At 59.6% G+C, this 26327-nt stretch overlaps 1 protein-coding gene and 1 long non-coding RNA gene across 21 annotated transcripts; one reads left to right on the top strand and one right to left on the bottom strand.

Moving 5' to 3' along the window:
- The first annotated feature begins 621 nt into the window (after positions 1 to 621).
- HCFC1 (host cell factor C1) lies at positions 622 to 25256 on the top strand. 20 transcript variants are annotated; one of them, XM_005594958.4, is made up of 26 exons: positions 622 to 2092; positions 8132 to 8280; positions 8571 to 8731; positions 9419 to 9627; positions 10549 to 10633; positions 11206 to 11312; positions 12435 to 12614; positions 12688 to 13047; positions 13376 to 13536; positions 14085 to 14282; positions 14602 to 14826; positions 14965 to 15069; positions 15318 to 15537; positions 15791 to 15933; positions 16088 to 16226; positions 16437 to 16657; positions 17306 to 18782; positions 19078 to 19241; positions 19890 to 20334; positions 20658 to 20975; positions 21109 to 21227; positions 21330 to 21467; positions 21819 to 22004; positions 22263 to 22563; positions 23197 to 23260; positions 23443 to 25256. In XM_005594958.4, exons 1-26 carry the CDS (start codon positions 1900 to 1902, stop codon positions 23480 to 23482), a joined length of 6108 nt encoding a protein of 2035 aa, XP_005595015.3. In that variant the 5' UTR covers positions 622 to 1899; the 3' UTR covers positions 23483 to 25256. The 20 variants fall into 20 exon arrangements, with proteins under 20 accessions (XP_005595015.3, XP_073885737.1, XP_073885738.1 ...); XM_074029636.1 differs by having other exon boundaries at positions 21109 to 21236; XM_074029637.1 differs by having other exon boundaries at positions 20655 to 20975.
- LOC107128564 (uncharacterized) lies at positions 2719 to 4044 on the bottom strand. Its single transcript, XR_010584210.1, has 3 exons — positions 3741 to 4044; positions 3440 to 3612; positions 2719 to 3027 (listed from the first exon to the last, which is right to left on the bottom strand). It is a non-coding gene; the product is annotated as an uncharacterized lncRNA (long non-coding RNA).
- Positions 25257 to 26327: the final 1071 nt, after the last annotated feature.

Genomic DNA, 26327 nt, shown 5'->3' with positions numbered 1-26327 from the left:
CCTGGGAAGCGGGCGGGGCGAGGTGACGCGAGGTGACGCGGGCGCCTCCCGCGCTCGCTCGCTCGCTCGCCCGCCCGCCCGCCCGGCTCGGGCGCCACCGGCCCGACTGTAGGCTTCTCGGCGGTGGGGGCGGCCGAGCGCGCGGCGGTCTGGGGCGCGCGGCCCGGCTCATTTTGCTGCGGCTCGGGCGGAGGTGGTGGCGCCCGAGGGCGGGACCGGCGGCCTGGGAGCGGGCAGAGGCTCCACCCCCGGGCACCGGCGCTCGGCTGCGTCGCCTCCTACTCTAGCCCCGCCCCCGGCTCCCCCGCGGCGTGCCTCGGGCAGCCTCCTGCGGCTGCTGTGTGTGCAGGGCGGGAAAACGCTCGCTTCCCGGCCGCAGGCACGGCTGCAGTGGCTCTTCGCCACCCCCGGCCACCAACGTTCCCTTGTCCCCACTGCCAGTTAAAGGCAGTTCCTCGGGCGTGCGTCCCTTCAGCGACCGGAGAGACTATTCCCAAGGGGGGCGGGGCCGAGCGCGTCGGAGGGATTAGCACTCTCATCCGGGCATTTCAGAGATGCCGCCGCCGCCATCTTTGTTTTGTGCTGAAAGTCGCTATTGACGCCCGCGGACGGCCGGGCGAAGGGAAGTGGCAAGATGGCGGCTCCCAGGGCGGAGGCGTGGAGGCTCGCCCTGTTGGGGGGCCGTGGGGCGGGGCGCGCCTGCGCCTGCACCTGACCTGAGCGCGGCTCGAGCTTTAGACCAGCGCCCGGCCGCGCCGACCCCCACCCCCGCCGCGAGGCAGCGCAGGGGTCCTTTAAGAGGCTTGGGCCCAGGGGCTAAGCGGTGCGAGGGCGAGTGGGGAGAAGCGGTGACGTCACCCAACTCCGCCCCCTCGCCCGACCGCCGGCTCCGCTGCCGCCATGTTTAGTTGTTACTTCTTCACACAAGATGGCGGCTCCCAGGGAGGAGGCATGAGCGCCCTGCCGTTACCGCTCCTTCTGCCGTACAGTTGCCGCGTCGGGGCCTAACTCTAGCTCTTTGAAGCGGCTCCTGTGGGAAGGAGTCATAAGGCGGGAAGTGAGGATCGGACACTGCCTTGAGTTTGGTTTGCAGTGGAAGAACTGACCCAGGAGGAAGAGAATAGGGGGGAACGGGGAGCTAGTCTCAAGATGGCGGCTCCCACGGCGGCAGGCGCAGCCTGAGCAGCAGAGGCGGACTAAGGGGAGAGGCGCGAGACTTCACAAGCCGTACGGCGCGAGCCCCTAAACGGCCCTCGAGAGCTCGAGCTGGTTCCACCGGCCTCCGGCCCGCCTCCACTCGTTAGGTGTGTCGAGGCTGTTTCGGGAGCGGCGGCTGCACTAAGGCGCTGGGCGGGGAAGCGGGACGGTCTCAAGATGGCGGCTCCCACAATTGTGGTCTGAGCGCCGGCGGGGCTGCGACGACCGCGGTGCTTGTGGCTCCTTTCCACCCGCCCCGGAAGCCGGCCAGTGCTGGGGACTTGGGGGTGTGGGAACCGGGCCGGGGCTCCGCCATTTCCGGCGGGGGAGGGCTACGACTGAGGAAGGGAGGAGAGAGAGGCGGCTCAAGATGGCGGCTCCCAGGGCCTCCCGCCCGAGCTTGTAAGCGGGAGCGCCCGGGCAAGTACTCGGGGCGACGGGACTCGGCGGCCTCCAGCTTCTTGAGCCTAGGCGCTCGACAGTTTCGGGCGGCTCTTGAGGAGACGGGGTGAGCGAGAAGAAAGGGAAGAGCCAAAGGGAAGGAGGGCAGTTAAGATGGCGGCCTCCATGGAGTCGTCTACCGCTGTGTGAGGAACCGCTTCTCCGTGAGAGCTGCCTTAGACGAAAGGGGGTGTGTGGAAGGAATTGAGGGGCTCCTTTCCCGCTTGTTGACTTCTCCCCACCGCACCCTTTCCCGGAACTATGGCTTCGGCCGTGTCGCCCGCCAACTCGCCAGCGGTGCTCCTGCAGCCCCGCTGGAAGCGAGTGGTGGGCTGGTCGGGTCCGGTGCCGCGGCCCCGCCACGGCCACCGCGCCGTGGCCATCAAGGAGCTCATCGTGGTGTTTGGCGGCGGCAACGAGGGAATAGTGGACGAACTGCACGTGTACAACACGGGTGAGTGCAAAGCCCGCTGGGTTCTCGGCTCTTTCCCTCCCTCCATCTCCTCCCTCTCCCTCCTCTTTCCTCCCTCCCTCCCCTCTTTCCTCCCTTCCTCCCTCCCTCCCTCCCTCCCTCCCTCTCTCCCTCCCTCTCTCCCTCCCTTCCTCTCTCTCCTCCCTCTCCTCCCTCCCTCACCCTCTACCCTTCCCTCGCTCTTTCCCCCCTCCTCCCTTCCCTGTCCCCCTCCTCCCTTCCCTGTCCCCCTCCCCCTTCGTCCCCCTCCCCCTTCCTCCCTCCGCCCCCTCCCTCCCCACTGATCGGCTTGCCCCTCCCCTTTGCTGTGCCGGGCTTCAGTGCTTTCCTCTGATCTTCTCCCCGTTCCCCTGTCTCTCCCGTGTTTGAGGATTGGTTTTCGTTAGTTAAAAGAAAGCCCCTAGTCCGACTGGTGAGGGAGAGGGGCGGTCTCCAGCGGTGGTGACTTCAGACCCACACCGTTACCCAGCGGGCTGGGGCTGGGGCTGGGGCGGGCGGATGTGTCGCCTTGGCGCAAGCAGAGCTCTGCTCACTCCCTCCCTTCTCCTGCGCCTGCTCAGCTCTACCTCATCTCGAGTGCCCATTCTGGAGAAATGACCATTTCTAGATTACAAATTCGTTCTCTGTCTCTCGAAAAAGGGAGGGAAGGGAAGCGCCCTTAGGGCGCAGAGTTTAACATCCGCCAACCCGGGTCATGCTGGAGCCTTGGGGACCCCATAGGACGGGCCGGCGGCAGGGCCGCGTCTCCCTTTCGACATTGACTTCTGGTAGCATTTCTTTCCAAGTCGCCCTTTCTCCTAATCTGGTGACTTCTGGTTTACAAGCTGAATTCCGGTTACCCCCCAGCGGCCTGCGTAGTCCTGTGTCTCTCCGCTTCTGCGGAGCCAGGGGGTTACCCCGCCCGCTCTTCTGCCTCCCTGCAAAACCCAAGCCCTTGTTAGTTGGGAGGGGAAGGAACCTCTCTCTTCAGGTATGGCTGATGCACCACGGCCTTCGTGGGGTCCGTTTGTAGTTGCCCCTGCCTAGTAGCCTTGTCTAGTCTCTAGGGCAGAAAGCCTACTGCTGTCCATGACAGCTTTGTGGCATCCTTTTTCTTGGTGGCCTCTTGGTCCGTTTTGTGCCCCTAGCACAAGGGTCAGCTCCCAAGTTGCCTACTGACTGCCCCTTGGCCCACAGGACCCTGGCCTTGCCCAGAAGGCAGAGTCAGGGTGAGTTCTGTCCCAGGCAAGACCTGGAAGAGTGTGGGTGAGGGAAAAGCCCCCTGCAGGCAGGTGAAGGGGGCTTGGGAAGCCCTAGTCCTCAGTGGCAGGTATGCCTCCCAGCACTAACCCCTTGCTCCGCGGCCGTTCTCTTCTGGGGGCTCTGGTGATCCCCTGGCCTCGGTGGTGGCCCTGCAGACAAACCCTTGCTGGGTGGGCTTTGTGTCCTGGGCGGTGAGAGGCTGCTGTCCTTTGACTGAGCTCCAGGGCCTCGATGCTCTGGGGATGGGAAGTTGGAGCTGCCTGGAGGGAGAAAGTTGGTTGAGGGAGTTGGGAAGGCTGGAGCTGGGCTCTTGGGTGCTGCTTCCTTCCCCACCCCCCAAGGCAGAAAGTGCTGGTTTCTCCACATCTCGGAGATTATCGCCACCTACCACGTTGACTTTGAAAGGCTGGGGGGTTGCCGGTGGCCCTTTTTCGTTCCAGGTCTCTCAGCACCTGTTGCCTCCAGGGAGCAGGGCCTTTCTCAGCACCCCCTGGGCGGGGGCGCTTGGTGGTTGGTGGTGCCCCGTGCCAGCCCAGGCAGCTGCAGTAGCAGGAATTAGCTCAGTAAGCTAAGGCTTCTCCAGTGGTGGGGCTGTTTATAGAGGCACCGTCACCATGAGCAGCACCTTCTCCACTCTTTGGACCGACTTTCTTCTCATAAGGCCTGGAGCAGGCTCCCTGGCAGGGAAACGCAATTTTAGAAAGTAGGGCAGGGGCCTAATTACAATCGGCTCCAAAGTCCACCACCACTGCTGCCTTGGCTTCCTGGGGCCTCTGCATATTCATTTATTTATTAAAATAAATTGACCACTTTGGCATGAATTCATTACCAGTCTGCAAAGACAGGTTGTGCATTAGAGGGTAGCCTGCGTTCCAAAGGGCTGCTTAAAATGAAGCTCTGGGATCCTCCAGGGTAGCAGTTTGGAAACTGTCATCAGCAATTCCTCAGACTTCTCGAGAGAGCAGCTGGCAGACCCGACGCCCTCTTCCTCACCGAGGTTTCTGCTGACAGGAATCAGCAGAATCGGTGGGAGTTGCCCCCTCCCGCCAGCCCAGCCTCATCACCTTTGTCTTGTCTCCTTTTGTTGTATTTGGGATGAGGTCAGGGCATATTGTCATGCCTGTGCCCCTTGCACTTCTGCGGGATCAGTCCTCAAAAAGCCTTCCACCTTTGGAGAGAGCTGATCTGGAAGGGGTCCCGGGCTAGGATAAGAAAGCTTGAGGGGGTGCGTGCTTTGAGAGGTCTTAGGGTAGCTACTATCCTTGTCCTTAGGGAATTTTAGTTCCACGTGGCAAGCCAAAGGATTCAGAGTGCTGCCAGGTATTGGGGTGTAGGGGGGGAAGCAAGAGCTTTGGCCACGGTGGCTCTGTAATGTCCATAGGCTCTTGGAGCTGGAGGGAGCCTTGGAAAACATCTAGTGGAACTACTTCCTTGTTTCTGCAGATGAGGAAATTGGGGTCCAAGAGGGGAAGTGACAGGTCCAGGGTCGCCCCCCCAGCTGGTGGCGGAGTTGGGCGGGAGTGCAAACCTTCATAGAGGCCATTCTGCCACCTGTCTCTTGGGGCCCATCACCTTTGAAACGCCTCCCTTCTTCTCTGTCCCTGTATCTAATTGGTCATTGTGTCGGGCAGGCATCAGATCTGTCCCCTTCCACACCAAGCCCTCCTCTCCTCTTACTAGACTCTTGCAGTCACTTCCTGATTGGCCCTACTAGTTTCATTTGTCGGGAAATCCTGTTCACCCTTCAAGGCCCAGCTGAAATGTCACCTCTTCTGAGAAGCCCTTTCCACTCCTGCCCTGCCCTTTCCAGCAGTCACCCTGCTGTGTGCTCCCGAGGGCCGGGCTTGGGTCAGAGCTCTTCTAGGGTGTTTGTCTCATCGTGGGAGGGGGGCACGCAGCCTTCCTACCCCATTGGGAGTATGAGCACAAGAGCGGTGTCTTCTGTGCCTCTCAGCACGTCGTGTGAGAGGAAATGCTCGAATGTGACAGGTGTAACAAAGAGGAAGGCAGCTCGTTGAACTTGACCGGCCACCTCACTGCATGGGCACCAGTCTCTAGGTGGTGATGGGACAGTGGCAACAAGGGATGGATCTGGCAGAACATGAAGTGAACAAAGGATGGAGCTGGCGGAGCATGAAGTGAATGGGGGAGCTGATGAAACACGGAGAGGCCAGGGCACAGCCTTGCTTAGGAGAGGAGAGCTAGAGTGGTGTTCATCTAGGGCAGGGTCCTTTCCTCATCTTCCCCTCCCAGTTGAGAGCCAGCATTTCCAGGATGAGGAGCCCAAGGATTGGGTTACATGACACCCCCCAGATGATTCAGAGGTGACTGAGAGCAGCTGTCACATTGAAAAGCTGGGAGAAGGGAGGAGAGCTTGCTCGTGTGCTTTCAGCGGGTAGAACCCGGACTTGTGGGTGAGATGAGGAGCCGCAGGCTTGTCTTCAGGAGCTGTGCTCCCTGACAGACCTTTCTTGATGGGGGTGGGGAGGGCCCCTGCCCTGCCTGGAGTGTTCTAGAATGAGATGGGCACCTCTTGGGTCTTGTAGAAGGATCTGGTGAGCGGGAGCCCCGAAGATATCACAGGGCGCTTCTGGCCTGGCCGCCTGGCTCACTGATCAGCGTGTGATAGGAAAGCTGCCAGCTGACCCCATGTGCCATTTAGCTTTGTTCCAAACCCTGACCCACGGCCCCATAGCTGTGAGCTTTGACCACGAGGGTGGGTGCTTGGACATGGGACCCTTGGGCAGGCACAGATCGGTCACTTCAAGTCAATGACAGGGGTCTTGTCTCTGTCTCTGTTTTACACTGTGACCTCAGGTGTCGCTTGCCCTCCTGGGCTCTGCCCCTTTATCTACCGAGAGCAGTTGGCCCAGGCAGCCTTGGGTCTCGTTATGCATTTACCCTGGTAGCTTGCATGGAGCTCCCTCCAGGGATTGGTCAAGACGGCTCTCCAGTGCGCAAGGCTGTTGGCCTTGGCAGCTCTTGCTTTTCTGGGGTGGTTTTTGCACTAGGAATGAAAAAGAGGCAGAGGGCCAGGATCCAAGCTTGCACACGTGGGTGGCACAGGTGTTGCCCCTCTGCTTTAGGGAAATGGCAGGGGAGCTCTAGTGCTTGGCATGTCCGAGGCCCAGTGACTCAGCTGGATGGCTGCAGAGACTGTCAGCCTGCTCAAAGCCTACCATCGGAGTGGGTGCTGAAGAGCAGGGTGGGGGTGTTCTTGCCTCGGGAGGAGTGGTGGTGGTACAGTTGTGCTGTGGGGGTTTTTCTGTTTTTGTTTTTGTTTTTGAGGTTAGGTCTTGCTCTGTTGCCCAGGCTGGGATGCGGTGGTGCCGTCTCAGCTCACTGCAGCCTCGAACTCTTGAGGCTCAGGCAGTCCTCCCGCCTCAGCCTCTTGAGTAGCTAGGACCACAAGTGTATGCCACCACACTCAGCCAATGTTTTAAAATTATTTGTAGAGACGGGGTCTCCCTGTGCTACCCAGGCTGGGAGTTGTGCTTTGGGTAAGGGCTAGCCTTGCACACAGTTCTGCACTGAGCCCTGGGGGTGACAGCGTGAGACTGGGTGGGACCAGAGTGCAGTGGGGCGTGCATTCCCAACCATGGCCAGCCGCCTGGCCCCGAGTGCACACCTGAATACGGAAAAAAAAACACTTTGTTTTTTCTCTTCTATGGTCTCACACTTTTGGCCACCAAACTGAATAGTCTGTGTTATATCACAATATCACAGCATCCCTGTGTGGAAGCCTTCCCAGTTCCCACCCCACAGGAATTCCCCCCATGCCCTGTCATGTCCTGGGGGACCCATCTTGCATCTTGAGTCACGTGGAAGGGGCCTCATCTCCTTCCGCCATCTGCTCGCCGAGATCTCACCCAGGCCAGCTCAGGGGCACCGAGTCGATGTTGCACCTGGCCCCCAGTTTGGGGTTTCTGGAAAGAGTGTGGCAAATCCTCTGAGGGACCCCTCATAGGAGGAGGTTTTCGGGGAAGCCCTGGCCTGCCAGGTGTGAGGGGAGTCAAGTTCGAGGACATGAGGGAAGGGCCTGGTCCCAGCTGAAGGCTGGCCGTGACATCCTGCGGAAGCAAAGCAGTGCGTAGGGTCTGATTCCCCTCTTTCTTGGCGGTCTCCTAACCCCCATGAGCTTTTGAGAAGCTTCTGTCACGGCTCTGCTGAGACTGCCGCCTCTGGCTTGCAAGAATGTTCTGGAGTAGCATAGGTGTGGCAGTGGGGGCAGGGAGGGATGCTGGTGGACCATCACCTAGGAGACCAGAGGAGGTCCAGGAGGTCAGAGCAGAGGCTGGGTCTCATCCCCGTGGCCCTTCGCAGCCTGCAGTGGTCGCTGTTTTTGGCCACTTGAAAGTGCTGCTCTGGGCTCTGGCTGTCCTGATCTTGTGATGAAGGGACAAAAATGTGGGCTCCAGGGAGGAGGAGCACAGGCCCACCAATAGGGTATTTTGGGGAGAAGTTCATGTCTGATCACTGAGTGCTAGGGAAGGAACGCAGGGGCTAGATCCCCAGTAGCTGACGAGGGATCTTGCACAGTAACTTCCCGCTCATTAAGATGACCTTGGCTAGAAGCAGGGTGGTCACAGGCTCTTTTGCAGTGGCCTGAAGTCGAGGGGTTTGGAAAATGGCCCAGGTAGCGCGGCTGGAGTTGCTAGAGCGCCTGCAGGAATGGTGCTGGCTCAGCCCCTCTCACCGAGCTTGACGGCTGGCAGATTTGGGGAATGAGAGGAATGGGGCTCCTGGGTGTTCTGACTTCTGCCTCCTTCTCTTCCCCAGCAACCAACCAGTGGTTCATCCCAGCCGTGAGGGGGGACATTCCCCCTGGGTGTGCAGCCTATGGCTTCGTGTGTGACGGGACTCGCCTCCTGGTGTTTGGCGGGATGGTGGAGTATGGAAAATACAGCAATGACCTCTACGAGCTCCAGGTAAAGCAACTCCAGGTTCTCACTCTGTCTCCTTGGCCTCACGTGACCTGATGGTAGTAGCTTCAGGGTTGAGGCAAGTGGGAGGTGGAAGGGATGCTTGAGAGTCTGCCAAGGCCGCTCTGAACTTGGCCCACCTCAGGAGAAGGCAGGGCCCAACACCCAGGACCTTCTTGCTCCAGCAAGGCCCCTAACTCACCCTCAGCCATTTCCTCCTCCACCACAAGTTGCCCTGGGCTCCCGGTGGTGGCCTTCTCATCCCACGGTTCAGTCTCCAGGTCTTGATTTTGCAGGCGAGCCGGTGGGAGTGGAAGAGACTCAAAGCAAAGACGCCCAAAAACGGGCCCCCTCCATGTCCTCGGCTCGGGCACAGCTTCTCCCTCGTGGGCAACAAATGCTACCTGTTTGGGGGTCTGGCCAATGATAGCGAGGACCCAAAGAACAACATTCCGAGGTGAGGCTTGGTCCTTTTCTCTGTGGAACCCCCCGGATGGGTGTGCTCTCACATGCACAGGGCTCTGTGGTGTCCTAAAGAATGTGCACAGCAGAGCTCCGCAGCTGGGTCCCTTTGTCGTGGTGGGTTGTAAATGAGAGAGCAGCACCAGATGCCCTCTCAGGAGCTTTCAGGCTCCAGAATCACTACTGACCCTGAGCAGGCCTCGTGGGAGAAGGGCCAAGCCGGAGGTGAAAGCCACTTTGCTTTGGGCTGGCCCAGCTCTCAGACTCGGCTTAGAGCTGCTCGCGTTCCTTGTCGGCCTCCACTGCCTACAAGTTTCCTGATGGGTATTTTCCAAGGCCCATGGCCAAGGACTCTTTGTCTGGAGGTAGTCCCAAGCTGGCGCCCCCTCTTGCTCTGTGTAGCCCTCGTATAATGCCCAGCTTTGTGTGCATGGTGGGGGCCTGCTCTTGGGTCTGGACTCGGGGCTGCTGTGCAGCCTCATCCACCCTGTCCCCTGTTCCAACTGGATTCATGCTAGGGAGCTTCTGGCAGCCCCTGCCTCAAGAGCTGGAGCAGAACTTCAGAGCTCCCATGGCCCTAGCCCCTTTGTGTGCTGGGGAGGCCGCCACTCACTGATAGCCATCCAGCGAAGCCTCTGGCGTGAGGAGTTGAGACTTGCTGTAACTGATCTTTCCTTGTCAGGTACCTGAATGACTTATATATCCTGGAATTACGGCCAGGCTCCGGAGTGGTAGCCTGGGATATCCCCATCACTTATGGGGTCCTACCACCACCCCGGGAGTCACATACTGCCGTGGTCTACACCGAGAAAGACAACAAGAAGTCCAAGCTGGTGATCTACGGCGGGATGAGTGGCTGCAGGCTGGGGGACCTGTGGACCCTAGATATTGGTGAGCAGGGTGGTAGCACCCCAGCAGCCGTGGGACAAAGTGGGTCTGCCTCTTGGCTGGCCCCATGGGTGGCGCTGTTGTATGGTGAGGTGGGGCTCGTAGGGAGCTGGAACGTACCACTTTGTACTTTCCTCTTGTCATGGTGGGCCAGGGTGGGGAACCCTGCATCGTCCCTAGGTTTGGGGTTGTTATCTCTGCCCTGTGCTGGCTCAGTGGGCTGTGTTGGTCTATGGGCCTAGAAGAGAATAAGACAGTAAGGCTTTCTAGAATGGAATTATCTGGATCTTGGTAGCGTTAGTCCCTCTTGACTCGTCAGTGGTCAGACTGTGTGTGGAGTGCTGCATCCTGGTCTGACTGCTGTGGTACCATTGGATGGCGGTAAACCATGAGGCCTTCGGGGACTGCTTGGGCAGGTCACCAGGTGGTGGTATCAGGAGTGGTTGGGGAAGATTGCTAACTGTGGATCTCCACAGGCCTCTTCCGCTGGGAGAGAGGAGATGCCGATGTTGTCCTATAGATCAGAGTCGGCACTCCAAAGAAACAGTTTCCTGTGAGAGAAATTTCCAACAGTGTTTGCCAAAATGTCTGTAGCCTAAGGTGGTTATGGCAATGAACATATTTCATGGAGAGTTCAGGGTGCGCTCACCACTCCTCCCCCAGCACAGAGTGCAGTGCTGGCTCAAGGCAGGCGTTCAGGATGTACTGAAGGAGCGCTATTGCTAGGCTGGTCAAAACTGCCTGGGTAACACGGGAATCTAGCTACCATGACAACAATCAGAGGGTCTGCCATGGGCTGTAGGGAAGCCGGGGATGGAATTCTCTTACTGAGACAGATCCTACCTTCCTGAGCTAGCTTGAATCCAGGGAACGGCCTGTGTGCAGTCTAGCTTGTATAACCCTTTGTCCTCCGTCTCTCTGCAGACACACTGACGTGGAATAAGCCCAGTCTCAGCGGGGTGGCGCCTCTTCCTCGCAGTCTCCACTCGGCAACCACCATCGGAAATAAGTGAGTGGCTGCTCGCCTGCATCTCTCTTCTCTAGGCTGGCGTGGCCCCTCCCCCGAAGGGCTCTCACTCAGTTTTGTCCTGTCAGACCCTAAGGCCTGAGGATGCCTCTTTCTGGCTGGGCTGGCATTCGGCAGCCCTATTTTTCCATTACAACCCTGGGGGACCAAGGAAAGACAGATTCGGGGGAAGAGGGCCACACACAAGCTGAGTCTGAGACCCTCCCTGGGCCTGTGAGGCTCCGCCCCATCGGGTGCAGAGTGTTATAGGTCCTCTGTGCAAACACCTGGGTGTCTTTGTGAATGCCCAGGTCCTAAAGGGAACCTAGGAACTGTGGACAGGAAGGTGAGCTTTAAATGAGCCGAACGGCACTTTTATGTGGTAGAGGTGACACAGTTCTCCTGAGGGCTGAGCCACCAGGCAGGAGAGGGCCACATCAGGAGGCTTCATGCATCCTTGGGGACTCTCCTGGGGAGAGCCAGAGGACCGAGCTCTAGAACTGGGGTAGCAGAGGTGGCCTCTAGCTTGGCACCAACTCTACAATCCTTTCCCACTCTTCCCTCCTCACTCCCAGAATGTACGTGTTTGGTGGCTGGGTGCCTCTCGTCATGGATGACGTCAAAGTGGCCACACACGAGAAGGAGTGGAAGTGTACCAACACGCTGGCTTGTCTCAACCTGGGTATGGCCTCCTCGGGCTCCGAGTGGCCTGTGGGAGGCTGCAGGAGGCCGGCCCTTCCCAGCCTAAGAGCTGTGTGGGGTGTGCGGGGAGCAAGCTGGGCCCACGGCTCCCTTTCGAATACACTGGAAGGATCCATTGGGCAGAGCTCTCTGAAGCAATGTTCTGCCTCTGAGTTTTTTGAATGAGCTCTCCATCCAAATGGCCCAACATCCAGAAGTGCAAAAGCCTCTACAGCACAGGGCCTCCCTCCTTCCTCCTGGTTCTGCTTCTCAGAGGCAGCCATATGGGTGGTTTCCTGTCCACCCTGCAGGGGCTCTTCATATCCGAGCATTAGCTATAGGTCCCTTTAAAAAGAAACAATGGCAGCCTGGCGCACGCAGGGCCGCACCTGGCCTTTCTCATCCGCCGTATCTTGGAGATCACTCCACATCCCTGCCCCGCAGCAGCCTCCTTCGAGTTGCGGTTGTGCTGCTGTAACTTGTACAGGCGCCGCTCCGTGAGTATCCTTGCACCGTTTCCACCTGTGTGCAAGTGTATATCCTAGGGGTGAAAACCTAGAAGTACGGTTGCTGTCCGATGCAGCTGAACTGCCCTGCACAGAGGCTGTGCCCACATAGGCACCTCTGGTGGTACCCTCACGGAATGGTCAGGCCACTCTTTGCCAAGCCTGATGGGTGGCCGAAGCTCCCCTCCGGGTCACCTTGAGCCCCAGCTGCTGCAGGCCCAAAAAATCAAAATCCCTGGCGCCAGTGGCTGAAGTTTAGATTTCTTCTGTGTGAGGGTGTGTGTTTTTTCTTAAGATTTTTCTATCACGTTTTCCCTAAACCGCCTTCCCCGTTGCCGTCTCTTTCTGTGAGTTGTAGTGTTCCTTAACGGGCAAGGAGGTAAACCTCTGACTGTGTTTCTCATGGTTTTCTTAGTTGGCCAGTGGTGGTTTGTAATTTTATTTTTTGTGTTGCTTTTTGCCACAAAGGGTTTCTTTGTTTTGTTGTTTTTAATGTAATAATCCAATAACTTCTCGATTTTAATTCCCATCCTTGACAACAAAAGAACCAAGGGCAACCAGGGGTGGCGGGTTTTCTCCATCCTCCCTGCTGACCTCCCCTGTCTGCCCTCCCCCAGATACCATGGCCTGGGAGACGATCCTGATGGATACACTGGAGGACAACATCCCCCGCGCTCGGGCTGGCCACTGCGCAGTCGCCATCAACACTCGCTTGTACATTTGGAGTGGGCGTGACGGCTACCGCAAGGCCTGGAACAACCAGGTCTGCTGCAAGGACCTCTGGTACCTAGAGACAGGTAGGCCCAGCCCAGGCGACCCCCCTCCTCCCGCAGCCTCCCACCCCTTCTCACCAACTGCGTTCTCCCACAGAAAAGCCACCACCCCCAGCCCGAGTACAGCTGGTACGCGCCAACACCAACTCCCTGGAGGTGAGCTGGGGGGCAGTGGCAACAGCCGACAGCTACCTTCTCCAGCTCCAGAAATATGACATTCCTGCCACGGCCGCTACTGCCACCTCCCCTACGCCCAATCCGGTCCCATCTGTGCCTGCCAACCCTCCCAAGAGCCCTGCCCCAGCAGCAGCCGCACCTGCTGTGCAGCCGCTGACCCAAGTAGGCATCACGCTCCTGCCCCAGGCTGCCCCTGCGCCCCCGACCACCACCACCATCCAGGTCTTGCCGACGGTGCCTGGCAGCTCCATTTCTGTGCCCACTGCAGCCAGGACTCAAGGTGAGCCAGGGGACCAGGGACATTTGAAAGTAGGGGGCTGGCCTCCAGGGAGAGGCAGCGGCCAAGTAGGGGCTGCGAGACAGCAGCCTAGACAGCAGGCCAGCAGCCAGGAGCTTCGGGCTCGTCTCCAAGGGTCGTGGGGGGATGCTAAAGCCTGGCCCCGCCTGTGGAGATGATCACCCTCAGGGCGCAGAGAAGAGCCAGACTCCCACACAAGCAGGCCAACAGAAGTGGCTCAGGGCTGCCTGCTGAGCCTCGGCAAAGGGGCTAGGGACTAGGGACGTCATGCAGAAGGTGATGGCTGACGGTTGGCCCCTTCTCTCATCAGGTGTCCCTGCTGTTCTCAAAGTGACCGGTCCTCAGGCTACAACAGGAACTCCATTGGTCACCATGCGACCTACCAGCCAGGCCGGGAAAGCCCCTGTCACCGTGACCTCCCTGCCTGCTGGAGTGCGGATGGTTGTGCCAACGCAGAGTGCCCAGGGGACGGTGAGGAGTGGTCACTTGGGCGGGTGGGACTTCCTGCTGATGTAGTGGACTAAGTTGCAAGTGTACCGAGGGGTTCACATCCCTCTCGGGCTCTGGTACCACGCACCTCATGCCTTTCCCTCCTGGGACGTGCAGACGGGACAGCGCTCCTGTGAGGTCGTGGTGGGAATTAATAAGTTAATGCCTAGAAGGCCTAAGGGCATTTGCCATGTGGGCTTTCTTGTCCTGCAGCCTGAGAGGAGGATCTAGCCAGCTGGGCTTGCCACAGGCCCATGAGAATGAACTGGACCTGACTCTGGTCTTTAGAAAGGATCCAGAGCTCCCAGCCGCCTCTTGCCACGGGGGTTGCTGTGCATGGTCGGTGATGGAAGCTCTCCGTGTCTGGGGCCAGGAGAGCAGGGTCTGGCAGTAGAGAAAGCTGAGCCATGCTGGCGGGATGAGGCTCCCCAGAGCAGGGCTGAACCCCTGGGCAGGTTCCGTTGAGGTCCACCAAGCAGGGAAGTGGGTGGCACCTGTGACCTGGCCTCACATGCCTGTGCCCGCTGCAGGTGATTGGCAGTAGCCCACAGATGAGTGGGATGGCCGCACTGGCCGCTGCGGCTGCTGCCACCCAGAAGATCCCCCCTTCCTCGGCACCCACGGTGCTGAGTGTCCCAGCGGGCACCACCATCGTGAAGACCATGGCTGTGACACCTGGCACTACCACCCTCCCAGCCACTGTGAAGGTGGCCTCCTCGCCAGTCATGGTGAGTGTCTTCCGGGGCTTATCACTGTGATCAAACAAGCATAGTTATTCCCTCCGGGCTTTAGAGCTAGCCGTTGGACCATGGGCTGCAGAATAAGCTGTCTCCATTAAGGGCATCACCACCTCAGGCGAGACCTGCGGGCTCAGCCTCCTCCCTTGCCTGTTAAAGGAAGGGGGAACCAAGCTGTTCTTGGGCTTGGGAGCGGGAGGAGGAGGAAGGTGAGTGTTGAGGCAGGAGCTGTGGGCCCGCCATGGACCTCTTGGGTGGTTTCCCCATCTGTTTCTCTGCCTGGCCCATCACTCATCTCTGCCTCCTCCAGGTGAGCAACCCTGCCACTCGCATGCTGAAGACTGCAGCTGCCCAGGTGGGGACATCGGTTTCCTCCGCCACCAACACGTCTACCCGCCCTATCATCACAGTGCACAAGTCAGGCACTGTGACAGTGGCCCAGCAAGCCCAGGTGGTGACCACAGTCGTGGGCGGGGTCACCAAGACCATCACCCTGGTGAAGAGCCCCATCTCTGTCCCAGGAGGCAGCGCTCTGGTGAGTGATGGGTGCTGCCGGGCTACGGCCACTGCCAGTGGCGACTGACTGCCCTGGGCCAGCTCCAGGAGAGTCTCAGCCAGGCCATGCCCTTGTTTGGTTTCCAGATCACTCCCTGCTCCATCCCTTCCTTTTTAGATTTCCAATCTGGGCAAAGTGATGTCGGTGGTCCAGACCAAACCAGTTCAGACTTCAGCAGTCACAGGCCAGGCGTCCACGGGTCCTGTGACTCAGATCATCCAGGTGAGCTCTCAGTCTCTACACATACACAAGAGTGGGGGCCTGGGTGCCAGGCCACAGGAAGAACTCGCGTCCCTGCCCATGGAAGATCCCATGAGCACACATGGCTCAGAAGGTTCTGCTGCTCAGTCCCCTCACCAACAGCCTCCAGAACATTCCCTGACCCACCAAGGCTGCCAGCGGAGAGTAGCCAGACCACACTTCCCTTCCTGGCAGTGATGCCAGCTCATGCACCTGCTTCCCTCTTTCAGACCAAAGGGCCTCTGCCAGCGGGAACAATCCTGAAGCTGGTGACCTCAGCAGATGGCAAGCCCACCACCATCATCACTACCACGCAGGCCAGTGGGGCGGGGACCAAGCCCACCATCCTGGGCATCAGTAGCGTCTCCCCCAGTACCACCAAGCCCGGCACAACCACCATCATCAAAACCATCCCCATGTCGGCCATCATCACCCAGGCGGGCGCCACCGGTAGGGGCCTCCCCCGACATACGGATGTCTGCAGGTCCTCGCTGGAGGGGAAATGAGTCTGGGTTATGAGGCGTGCTGTGTTTCCGTTTAGTTTACCCTTTTCTACCTTCTCCTTGCCGCCTTTGGTGTCTAAGGTTTGTGGGGAGATGGGCCGGGCTGTGGCTGTGACTTGTGGATCTTCATTATAATCTAGGGGCAGCAGGGGCAGCCCTCACAGAACCTGTGTTCCCTGGGCCCCCACTCTCCCATCCAGGTGTGACCAGCAGTCCTGGCATCAAGTCCCCCATCACCATCATCACCACCAAGGTGATGACTTCAGGAACTGGAGCACCTGCCAAAATCATCACTGCTGTCCCCAAAATTGCCACTGGTCATGGGCAGCAGGGAGTGACGCAGGTGAGGCACCCCCAGCCGTCTCTCAGTCCAGTGTCCTAGTGTAGTCCACCCCAGCACACCACGCAGGTCCTCCCGACGGGCCTGGGAGGGGCAGCGTTGGCGGCATCCACCAGCCTGGTGGTGACATTGGTGGCACTTTCCTCTGGTGTTCCAGGTGGTGCTTAAGGGGGCCCCGGGACAGCCAGGCACCATTCTCCGCACTGTGCCCATGGGGGGTGTTCGCCTAGTCACACCCGTCACCGTCTCCGCTGTCAAGCCAGCTGTCACCACGTTGGTTGTGAAAGGCACCACAGGTGTGTACCCACAGGCCAGGGCCCCTGCTGCCCCTAGATTATAATGAAGCAGGCTGGCCTCCAATCCCCGTGGCACAGCTGGGGGCACAGCAGCTGCTCTCTCCGGAACCGTCTGTGCAAGCAGCTCCAGAGTGCCGCAGCCTGTGTGGGAGGAGCCGCTGGGAAGGAGACAGCAGCAGCCTTGGCCCAACTCTGCCTCCTTTCCTTCAGGTGTCACGACCCTAGGCACAGTGACAGGCACGGTCTCCACCAGCCTTGCCGGGGCAGGGGGCCACAGCACCAGTGCTTCCCTGGCCACGCCCATCACCACCTTGGGCACCATCGCCACCCTCTCAAGCCAGGTGATCAACCCCACTGCCATCACTGTGTCTGCCGCACAGACCACGCTGACAGCGGCAGGCGGGCTCACGACCCCAACCATCACCATGCAGGTAGGGCAGGGCCTGAGGGCACGTGTGGGCGAGGGACCCCACACAAGTGGAAGCACGTGAGGCTCACACCGTCCAGCCACAGGCCTTTCCTTCCTGGGGTTGCACTGCTGCCGGGCACAGCCATGGAGGGCCTTTCTTCACCTGGGGTATTTTTCCTGGTGTCACATGGTCCCTGTGTCATAGTCCGTGGTTTGGCCGTCATGGTTTGGCCATGCCTGGTGTTTGAACACCGAGTTCTTCCTCTCGCTGTGTTCTAGAGGACACTGCAGCTCGTCTGCATGTGTGCGCGGTGTTCTCTTCATATGTATTAAGGAAAACGGTGAAACGTTTGTTGTTGGCCTTTGAGCACTGAGGGAGATTTCCATTCTCTGACAAAGGACTTGACTCCAGCCAGGCTCCTGCCTTCCCCTTGCCCTGTCCCCACAGCCTCTTCCTCATCCTAGTTGCCTTTGAGGCAAAGTGGTGCCTCTTCCTTGGCGTCTGAGCAAGTCGGTGTCTTGGGGGCAGGGGCAAGTGGGTCTTACGTTTGCCAGGGCCATTGAGAAGTGGTCAGTGGTCCCAGCCTGTGCGGTGACAGTGCAGGACAGTGGGAGGGACAGGCAGACAGCCAGCTGTGGCACTAACTCTCTTCCTCGTGTGTCTCCCCAGCCCGTGTCCCAGCCCACCCAGGTAACTCTGATCACGGCACCCAGTGGGGTGGAGGCTCAGCCTGTGCACGACCTCCCTGTGTCCATTCTGGCCTCCCCGACTACAGAACAGCCCACTGCCACAGTCACCATTGCCGACTCAGGCCAGGGTGATGTGCAGCCTGGCACTGTCACCTTGGTGTGCTCCAACCCACCCTGTGAGACCCACGAGACTGGCACCACCAACACAGCAACCACCACTGTTGTGGCTAACCTTGGGGGACACCCCCAGCCCACCCAAGTGCAGTTCGTCTGTGACAGACAGGAGGCAGCTGCTTCTCTTGTGACCTCGACTGTGGGGCAGCAGAATGGTAGTGTGGTTCGAGTCTGCTCAAACCCACCCTGCGAGACCCATGAGACGGGCACCACCAACACCGCCACCACCGCCACCTCCAACATGGCCGGGCAGCATGGCTGCTCAAACCCACCCTGCGAGACCCATGAGACAGGCACCACCAACACTGCCACTACAGCCATGTCAAGTGTCGGCGCCAACCACCAGCGAGATGCCCGTCGGGCCTGTGCAGCCGGCACCCCTGCCGTGATCCGGATCAGTGTGGCCACTGGGGCGCTGGAGGCAGCTCAGGGCTCTAAGCCCCAGTGCCAAACCCGCCAGACCAGCACGACCAGCACCACCATGACTGTGATGGCCACCGGGGCCCCGTGCTCGGCCGGCCCACTCCTTGGGCCAAGCATGGCACGGGAACCTGGGGGCCGTGGCCCTGCTTTTGTGCAGTTGGCCCCTCTGAGTAGCAAAGTCAGGCTGAGCAGCCCAGGCAGCAAGGACCTGCCCGCGGGGCGCCACAGCCATGTGGCCAACACCACTGCCATGGCCCGTTCCAGCATGGGTGCTGGGGAGCCCCGCACGGCACCTGCGTGCGAGAGCCTCCAGGGTGGCTCGCCTAGCACCACAGTGACTGTGACGGCCCTGGAGGCACTGCTGTGCCCCTCGGCCACCGTGACCCAAGTCTGCTCCAACCCACCATGTGAGACCCACGAGACAGGCACCACCAACACCGCCACTACCTCGAATGCAGGCAGCGCCCAGAGGGTGTGCTCCAACCCACCATGCGAAACCCACGAGACAGGCACCACCCACACGGCCACCACCGCCACTTCAAACGGGGGCACGGGCCAGCCCGAGGGTGGGCAACAGCCCCCTGCTGGTCACCCCTGTGAGACACACCAGACCACTTCCACCGGCACCACCATGTCAGTCAGCATGGGCGCCCTACTTCCCGACGCCACTTCTTCCCACAGGACCCTGGAGTCTGGTCTGGAGGTGGCGGCGGCGCCCAGCGTCACCCCCCAGGCTGGCACCGCACTGCTGGCTCCTTTCCCAACGCAGAGGGTGTGCTCCAACCCCCCCTGTGAGACCCACGAGACGGGCACCACTCACACGGCCACCACTGTCACTTCCAACATGAGCTCAAACCAAGGTGAGTGAAGGCGGGTAGCTTGACTTTCATGGTGTCCCAGCCCCCCAGGCCGAGAGGCCAAGACAACGATGGCAGGGGTCCGTCCAGAGTCTACCAGTCGGGCTCCTTGGTGCCCAGTTTACCAGTGGGGTGGGCTGGGGCGTCCTGGCTATACCTGAAGCAGACGGAGGTCTCCAGGAGCCCGTCCTGCCCTCTCTGGCCCTCCCCTTGGTGGTAGAGGAAGTCCATGGTGGTCAAGCCAAGTGCAGGCCTGGGGGGTTTCTGCTGAGCAGCCGCCTGCCTGTCGCCCCCATAGACCCCCCACCCGCTGCCAGCGATCAGGGAGAGGTGGAGAGCACCCAGGGCGACAGCGTGAACATCACCAGCTCCAGTGCCATCACAACAACTGTGTCCTCCACACTGACGCGGGCTGTGACCACTGTGACGCAGTCCACGCCGGTCCCGGGCCCCTCCGTGCCGGTAAGAGCCCAGGGGGCCGTTTTCCTCCCTGCCTTCCTCACCTACGCCCATGCAGTTCCACACTTAGACACCAGATGTCGCTCTTGTACCAGGCATGGGGCCGCTCCTGGTCCCTTTTCCGGACCATAAAAGGGTAGCCTCGGTGCCTGCTGTGGCAGGAGGCAGGAGCCTCACCGTCCCCCACATCCCTGGGGCGCTTTTATTTCTGTGACTGGTTCCCATCGCGTGTCACTTCACCGCAGCCTGTATAAGACATGGTGGGGATCTGAGTGCCCATTTGTCCAGGCCAGGGTGACTGAGGACAGGTTAAACCTGACCGGGGGTCTCAAGGGCCTTTGTCCTCATGCTGCTCAGAGAACCACTGTTCCCTCCCTATTTAACATGGGCTCAAGCTAGCCCATCAAGAATGAAAACTTAGGCCCACAAGGAAAGGTGAAGGCTGGCTTGCTTCTCAGCCCTGCTGCCTGGCTCTGGCCCCTCTCCTCCCCTCTGACAGGGGCTTCTCTCCCTTTCTAGAAGATTTCATCAATGACTGAGACTGCCCCAAGGGCTCTGACTACTGAAGTCCCCATCCCGGCCAAAATAACAGTGACCATAGCCAACACAGAAACTTCTGACATGCCCTTCTCTGCTGTTGACATCCTGCAGCCCCCAGAGGAACTCCAGGTGTCACCAGGGCCTCGCCAGCAGCTGCCGCCACGGCAGCTTCTACAGTCGGCTTCCACAGCCCTGATGGGGGAGTCCACTGAGGTCCTGTCAGCCTCCCAGACCCCTGAGCTCCCAGCCGCCGTGGATCTGAGCAGCACAGGGGAGCCATCTTCGGGCCAGGAGTCTGCCAGCTCTGCGGTGGTGGCCACTGTGGTGGTCCAGCCACCCCCACCTGTGCAGTCTGAAGTAGACCAGTTATCACTTCCCCAAGAGTTAATGGCCGAGGCCCAAGCCGGCACCACCACCCTCATGGTAACGGGGCTCACCCCTGAGGAGCTGGCAGTGACTGCCGCTGCAGAAGCAGCCGCCCAGGCCGCAGCCACGGAGGAAGCCCAGGCCCTGGCCATCCAGGCGGTGCTCCAGGCCGCACAGCAGGCCGTCATGGGTGAGCACTGGTGCCACCTTGGGGGAGCAGTAGGCTATGGAGACATCCTGGGAAGAGGAGCCCATTTCCCTCGAGGGTGGCATGAGCCAGATGTGATGGGCAGGACAGGCACAGGGGACCCCAGGCAGACCAGGTAGTAGGGACTGCCATGAAAGACAGGCCGGCCGGGGTTAGCGCCCGGGAAACAGGCAGGGCCCCTCAGCCAGGGCTTAGTCTACAGTGGAGCACAGTGGGAGGTGGACAGGCTCTGGGGGCCTCTGCCCGGGCTGCCCGCTTGCGGCCAGCCTTCCTAGTGAGTAGTGTTTCTCTCCACCCTGGAGCAGGCACTGGCGAGCCTATGGACACCTCTGAGGCAGCAGCAACCGTGACGCAGGCAGAGCTGGGGCACCTGTCAGCCGAGGGTCAGGAGGGCCAGGCCACCACCATCCCTATTGTGCTGACACAGCAGGAGCTGGCTGCCCTGGTGCAGCAGCAGCAGCTACAGGAGGCCCAGGCCCAGCAGCAGCATCACCACCTCCCCACTGAGGCCCTGGCCCCTGCCGACAGTCTCAACGACCCGGCCATTGAGAGCAACTGCCTCAATGAGCTGGCCGGCACAGTCCCCAGCACTGTGGCGCTGCTGCCCTCAACGGCCACTGAGAGTAAGCGACTGAGGGCAAATTGGTGCTGGGGTGGTAGGGGCACCCAGGGAGGTGAGGGCAGGATGGGAGGCTCGGTCCCACTTGGGAGCCAGGTCTCCAGAGTCTTTCCTGCTGACACCTTCTTTCTTCCCAGGCCTGGCCCCATCCAACACATTTGTGGCCCCCCAGCCGGTTGTGGTGGCCAGCCCAGCCAAGCTGCAGGCTGCAGCTACCCTGACTGAAGTGGCCAATGGCATCGAGTCCCTGGGTGTGGTGAGTCGGGTGTGTTGGGGCTCCTGAGGCCAGGGCCTGGGGGGGCAGCACTGCCTCTGGGTACTGAAGGCCTGATCTCGTCGCACCGATTCTGTCTTCCAGAAGCCGGACCTGCCACCCCCACCCAGCAAAGCCCCCATGAAGAAGGAGAACCAGTGGTTTGATGTAGGGGTCATTAAGGGCACCAATGTAATGGTGACACACTATTTCCTGCCACCAGATGATGCTGTCCCATCAGACGTAAGTGTCCCCAGGTGCTGATGTCCTCAGGTGGGTGAATCTTGACTCCACCGCCCTGAGCGGGGCTTACAGGAAACTCTTCCATCTTTGGGCCAAGCTGAGTAGCCAGGAAGCCTGAGGAAGGTGGGCAGAGACCATCCCCCCTGAAGCAGTAGGAAAGGAGAGCTTTGGTTCCTTCCCTCCAGTACCTGTGCACAGTCAGCCTTGCCACATCCCTCCTTGCTGTGAGGGGCCAGCCACCGCTGACCTCTTTTCCCTCTGGCCCGTAATCACCATGGACCTGCAACGTTCCTGGGGTGGCTCAGAACTGCCTTCTCCACAGTGGAGTTCATGCCACTCCTGTCTTCCCAGGATGATTCGGGCACCGTCCCCGACTATAACCAGCTGAAGAAGCAGGAGCTGCAGCCAGGCACAGCCTATAAGTTTCGTGTTGCCGGAATCAATGCCTGTGGCCGGGGGCCCTTCAGCGAAATCTCAGCCTTTAAGACGTGTCTGCCTGGTTTCCCAGGGGCCCCTTGTGCCATTAAAATCAGCAAAGTGAGTCTTGCCATCGGGTGGCCGTCTGTCCCTGGTTGGTTCCTGCACATGAGGTAGCCGGTGGGGGGGTAGGAGGGCTAGGTTTTGAGTCCCAGTTTGTCTTAGTCCTTCCACTTGGGGGAAGATCTCTTTGAAGCCCCTTGAACTACGACATGGAATATCTCTACTGTGTTAGAAAATGGCTTATGGGAACCATGATCAGTCAGTTATGGAAGCTTCTAGCCTGTTCTGTTGTTGACCTGACCCCCTGGGTTCTAGAGTCCGGACGGTGCTCACCTCACCTGGGAGCCACCCTCTGTGACCTCCGGCAAGATCATCGAGTACTCGGTGTACCTGGCCATCCAGAGCTCACAGGCTGGGGGCGAGCTCAAGAGCTCCACCCCGGCCCAGCTGGCCTTCATGCGGGTGTACTGCGGGCCCAGCCCCTCCTGCCTGGTGCAGTCCTCCAGCCTCTCCAACGCCCACATCGACTATACCACCAAGCCCGCCATCATCTTCCGCATCGCCGCCCGCAATGAGAAGGGCTATGGCCCAGCCACACAAGTGAGGTGGCTGCAGGGTGAGTGTCCTTTGTGGGACTCCTCAGGCAGCTTCTAGGGAAGGCACAGGAAGCTGGGTGCAGCAGGAGGAACTGTCACCACCTGAGATCTCTTCCCATGTGCAGTGTCTCCCTGCTTCCTTTGGTGTGCACACAGCCCCCCATGGAGGCGGCCATCGAGTGGAGCAGGGGACCCAGCTCCGGGCCTGGAGGTGCAGGGGACACTGCCTCAGGATGTTTGAGGGGACAAGCAGTGAGAGAGCTGGTAGGAAAGTGTAGGTTTCCAGGCCTGAAAACAGCGTGTCCCACGTCCCTGGAGTGCAGCAGGTGAAGGATGGAGGCCAGCCTACCTCCTGTCAGGTCATGCGCCTGCTCCAGCTCCCCTGGGCTCTGGGACATGGGAGGACAGTGAGAGGTGGAAGCTGAGCTGAGCTGAGTGGGTTTCTAACCTACGTCCAGGGGGGAGTGAGTGATGGTGTGTTCTGGTCCCAAGGTGTGGCATAAAAGGTGACCACCCACAGGGCAGGTGCCCCACCCTTGCCAGCTGCTGGTCATGCCATGTGGCACCAAGAGGCTCTGGGTGGGCAGGGCACATGTGTTCCTTGCTCTTGTTCTGTCACAGTGCTGCTCACCCATCTCTCTCTTTCCTTCCAGAAACCAGTAAAGACAGCTCTGGCACCAAGCCGGCCAACAAGCGGCCCATGTCCTCTCCAGAAATGTAAGCAGGAAGCCCCTTTCAGGAACCTTCGAGGCTGGGGAGTGGAAATAGCTGGGCTCAGCCTCTCGTCAAATGACTGACTGGGGGCCCGTAACCGGCCCCACACCAGGCCCTGCACTGGCAGGGCCTCCAGTGGTGCGGGGCCCACACTAACTTTCTCTTTCCTTTTTCTGCCTTCCAAGGAAATCTGCTCCAAAGAAATCTAAGGCCGATGGTCAGTGAGAGGAAGCTGACCAGCCCCTGGATTCTTCTCCAGAACCCCCTGCTTCAGGAACACCCGCCAGGGCCCACCCCTCCCGCCCCATCCCGGCATTCGCACTTCACCCTCGCGAGCCGCTGTTCACTCCTCTCCCCTTTCTCTTTCTCTCTGTTTTTAAAATAATCTAAAGAAAGCACATTTTACCATTGCTGTTGGGAGGAAGCAGAGGCAGATGGGAAAGCAGAGAGAGGAGCGCGCTTCCTTTCCTCCCTGCTGCTGCCCACCCTGGGGAGAGACCTTTGCGGGGAGGGAAGGCGGAGCTGAGGACAGCCAGCTCCGCCCTCCCAAGGCTGTGCGTTCCTGAGGGCCAGGTCGGGGGGCGGGCATGGAGTGAGGAAAGGCACTCCTCTTGGCCCTCCCCAGAGTGGCTTTCCCAGCACCCTGGCCTGGGTGTCTGGTTCTGTTTTCTTTTCTTCCCCTGTGTTTCCAGTCACCTAACTTCCCTTCCTCAGGCTCCCCCGGCCCGTCCTGCTCAGTGACCCCACAGGAAGCTTACACATTTTCTCAGAGGCCTTTGTGCTCCCACCTCTTCTACCCTCCCCCTCTTCTTTCCCGTTTTAAAAAAGAAAAGAAGGAAAAAGAAAAAAGGGGCAAGGAGCCCCGCGGCGGCCTGGGCAGTGCCTGTGCAGACCTCCCTGCAGGCCACACTGCCAACTGCTGCATTTGTTGTGTTTTTTAGGTTGAAATTGGTGAAGTTCACACTTTCATTGTAATTTTAGCGTGTGGGGTTTTGTCCCTTTTTTCTTGTTGTTAGCTGTGTACAGAATGTGTAATCTTTTTTTTTTTTGTTTGTTTGTTTGTTTTTTGTTTTGTTTTTGTTTTTTTATTTTTTTCTTCTTGGCTAATTCTTGGCAGGGATCTTTCTGGAGGAAAAGCTGGGGCCAGCCAGGGCAGGAGAGGTGTGAAATCTGCTACGTGGGGCCTGCTGTTTGCCACCCAGCCCAACTTCCTGTTGCTGGCCCCTGCCCTCTGCCCTTTTGCCTGTCCTCAGGCCGCTGGAACAAAGGAAGGACAGCTCATTCCTCATGGGCGATCACTCCGCATCTATAGGGTTGAGGCCGGGGGAGCTTGAGGGAGGGCTGGGGCCTCCTTGTCCTGGGTTCCCAGCTCTCCCCCTGCCCCCTCCCTGAGCACCACCGGCACCGCCTCCCACACAGGGCTGCTGCTTTCCGCAGGCACTGCTCCACCTCCCCCAAATTGTCATGGAAAGGGTGGAGAATGGAGGGGAACCAGGCGTCCTTGGAGGCAGCCCAGGAGGGCAACTGTAATGTCACCCACAAGGGAGGCTAGGGCAGTGGAGCAGGCCGCCAGCAGCAGCTACCCAGGCCAGCCTCCATGGCTGGGGGATCTGTTTGGAGTTTTCTGCCCCCGACCCTCAACTTCCGTCAAGGAGCAAGGCTTGCCAGCAAGTCAGAAGGATTTAAACTGAGCAGCCAATCTTTCCAGCCCTCCCCCACCGACCTCTGCCTGGAGATGCAGCAGCCTGTGTCCTCCAGGACCTCTGGTTTCTTGTATTATAGTATATTTCGCTGTGGAAAATGTCACGTTTAGTCACCTTGGAGCCCACTCACCTGGTCCTGTTGTTTTACCCCATCCCTTCTCTTGCGCGCCTATTGATTTGTTTCTGAGGAGAGTACACCGTTCACTATTGTAGAGTAACTCCTGTGACTCAATATTACCATAGTGCGATGTCGTTTTGTGCTATTTTGAACAATTAAAAGACTTTTTTTGAAATAACCACTAGGTGTCTCACTGTGTCCCGGCATCCTCACAGGAGGCCTCAGCAGGAAGGCTGAGACCTGCCCTGGGCTCACAGGAGTCCCCTGGAGGGGAACCTGAGCTCTGGAGGGGAACCTGGTGAAAGTGTAGAAGGCCCCAGAGTGAGGCCCCTGCTGTGGCCTGCAGTCTTTGGACTAAGTCGGACCAGGTTCCAGCAGGTTGCTTGGCAGCTGCCTTGCAGGGGGCAAGGGCCAAAGGATCCCTTGGGCAGCTGCTGCTGACTTCCTGTGTCTGGGGCCAGATGTCCCTCCCTCCCTCCCCTCCTACACTAGAGGATAGGATGGGGCAAAGGCCTGGCAGGTCACCAGCGGCAGCCTCCTTGGGTGGGTTTGGGGGTAGGTGGGCTGAGTCAAGTACACCATGGGTACTGCAGAGGTGGATCCCTTCCTCTGGCTTCCTGTTACATGTGAGCCATGCCCCCAAGGGGAAGAAGCAGAGCTTATGATCCAGACTGACCACCTAGTGGCTGGGTCGGTGGGACAGCTGGGATCCTGTGGGCTGAATTTGTACCAGGAGGCCCAGAAAGCCCCGGGACAAGGCGGCCGGAGCAGCATAGGCCTAGACGAGTCCAAGGGGAGTGACATCCCGCTTCTGGGGCCTGGTGCTCCTGGTGCACCTGTATTCCCTGCCCCCTCAAAGCCCCCCGCCTCCTGCCTTTGTTTCCCCCACACACCTCTACTGCCCAGTCTTCTTCAGAGCACCCAGGCACTCTGCTACCAGAAGCTCCCGGAGTAACAAAAGCCTCCGTGTCTCCACCTGTGGCATGGGTGTGTGTGCAAGGCCCTGTTGAATGCCACCTCTTCTGGGAAGCCTCTGTCATGTGGGGTGTGCTGTGTCATGTGGGGGCGGGGAAAGCAGACTGGCCAGGGCTTGACACCGGGAGCCGTGGCTCTGTCTTACCCACTGCAGCAACTGTGACCTGCCTTGGAGCCTAGCCTTGCAGAGGCCTAAGGAGAGGGGTGGGAAAGTGTCCTTTAGAGCAGAGTGGTAGGAGTCATGGCTGGGGCTGGTGGAGGCCAGGGGCCACAT

The sequence above is a fragment of the Macaca fascicularis genome, chromosome X, assembly GCF_037993035.2.
Source record: "Macaca fascicularis isolate 582-1 chromosome X, T2T-MFA8v1.1".
In the NCBI taxonomy this organism is placed as follows: Eukaryota; Metazoa; Chordata; class Mammalia; order Primates; family Cercopithecidae; genus Macaca; species Macaca fascicularis.
This window is presented reverse-complemented; position numbering and strand designations above follow the sequence as displayed.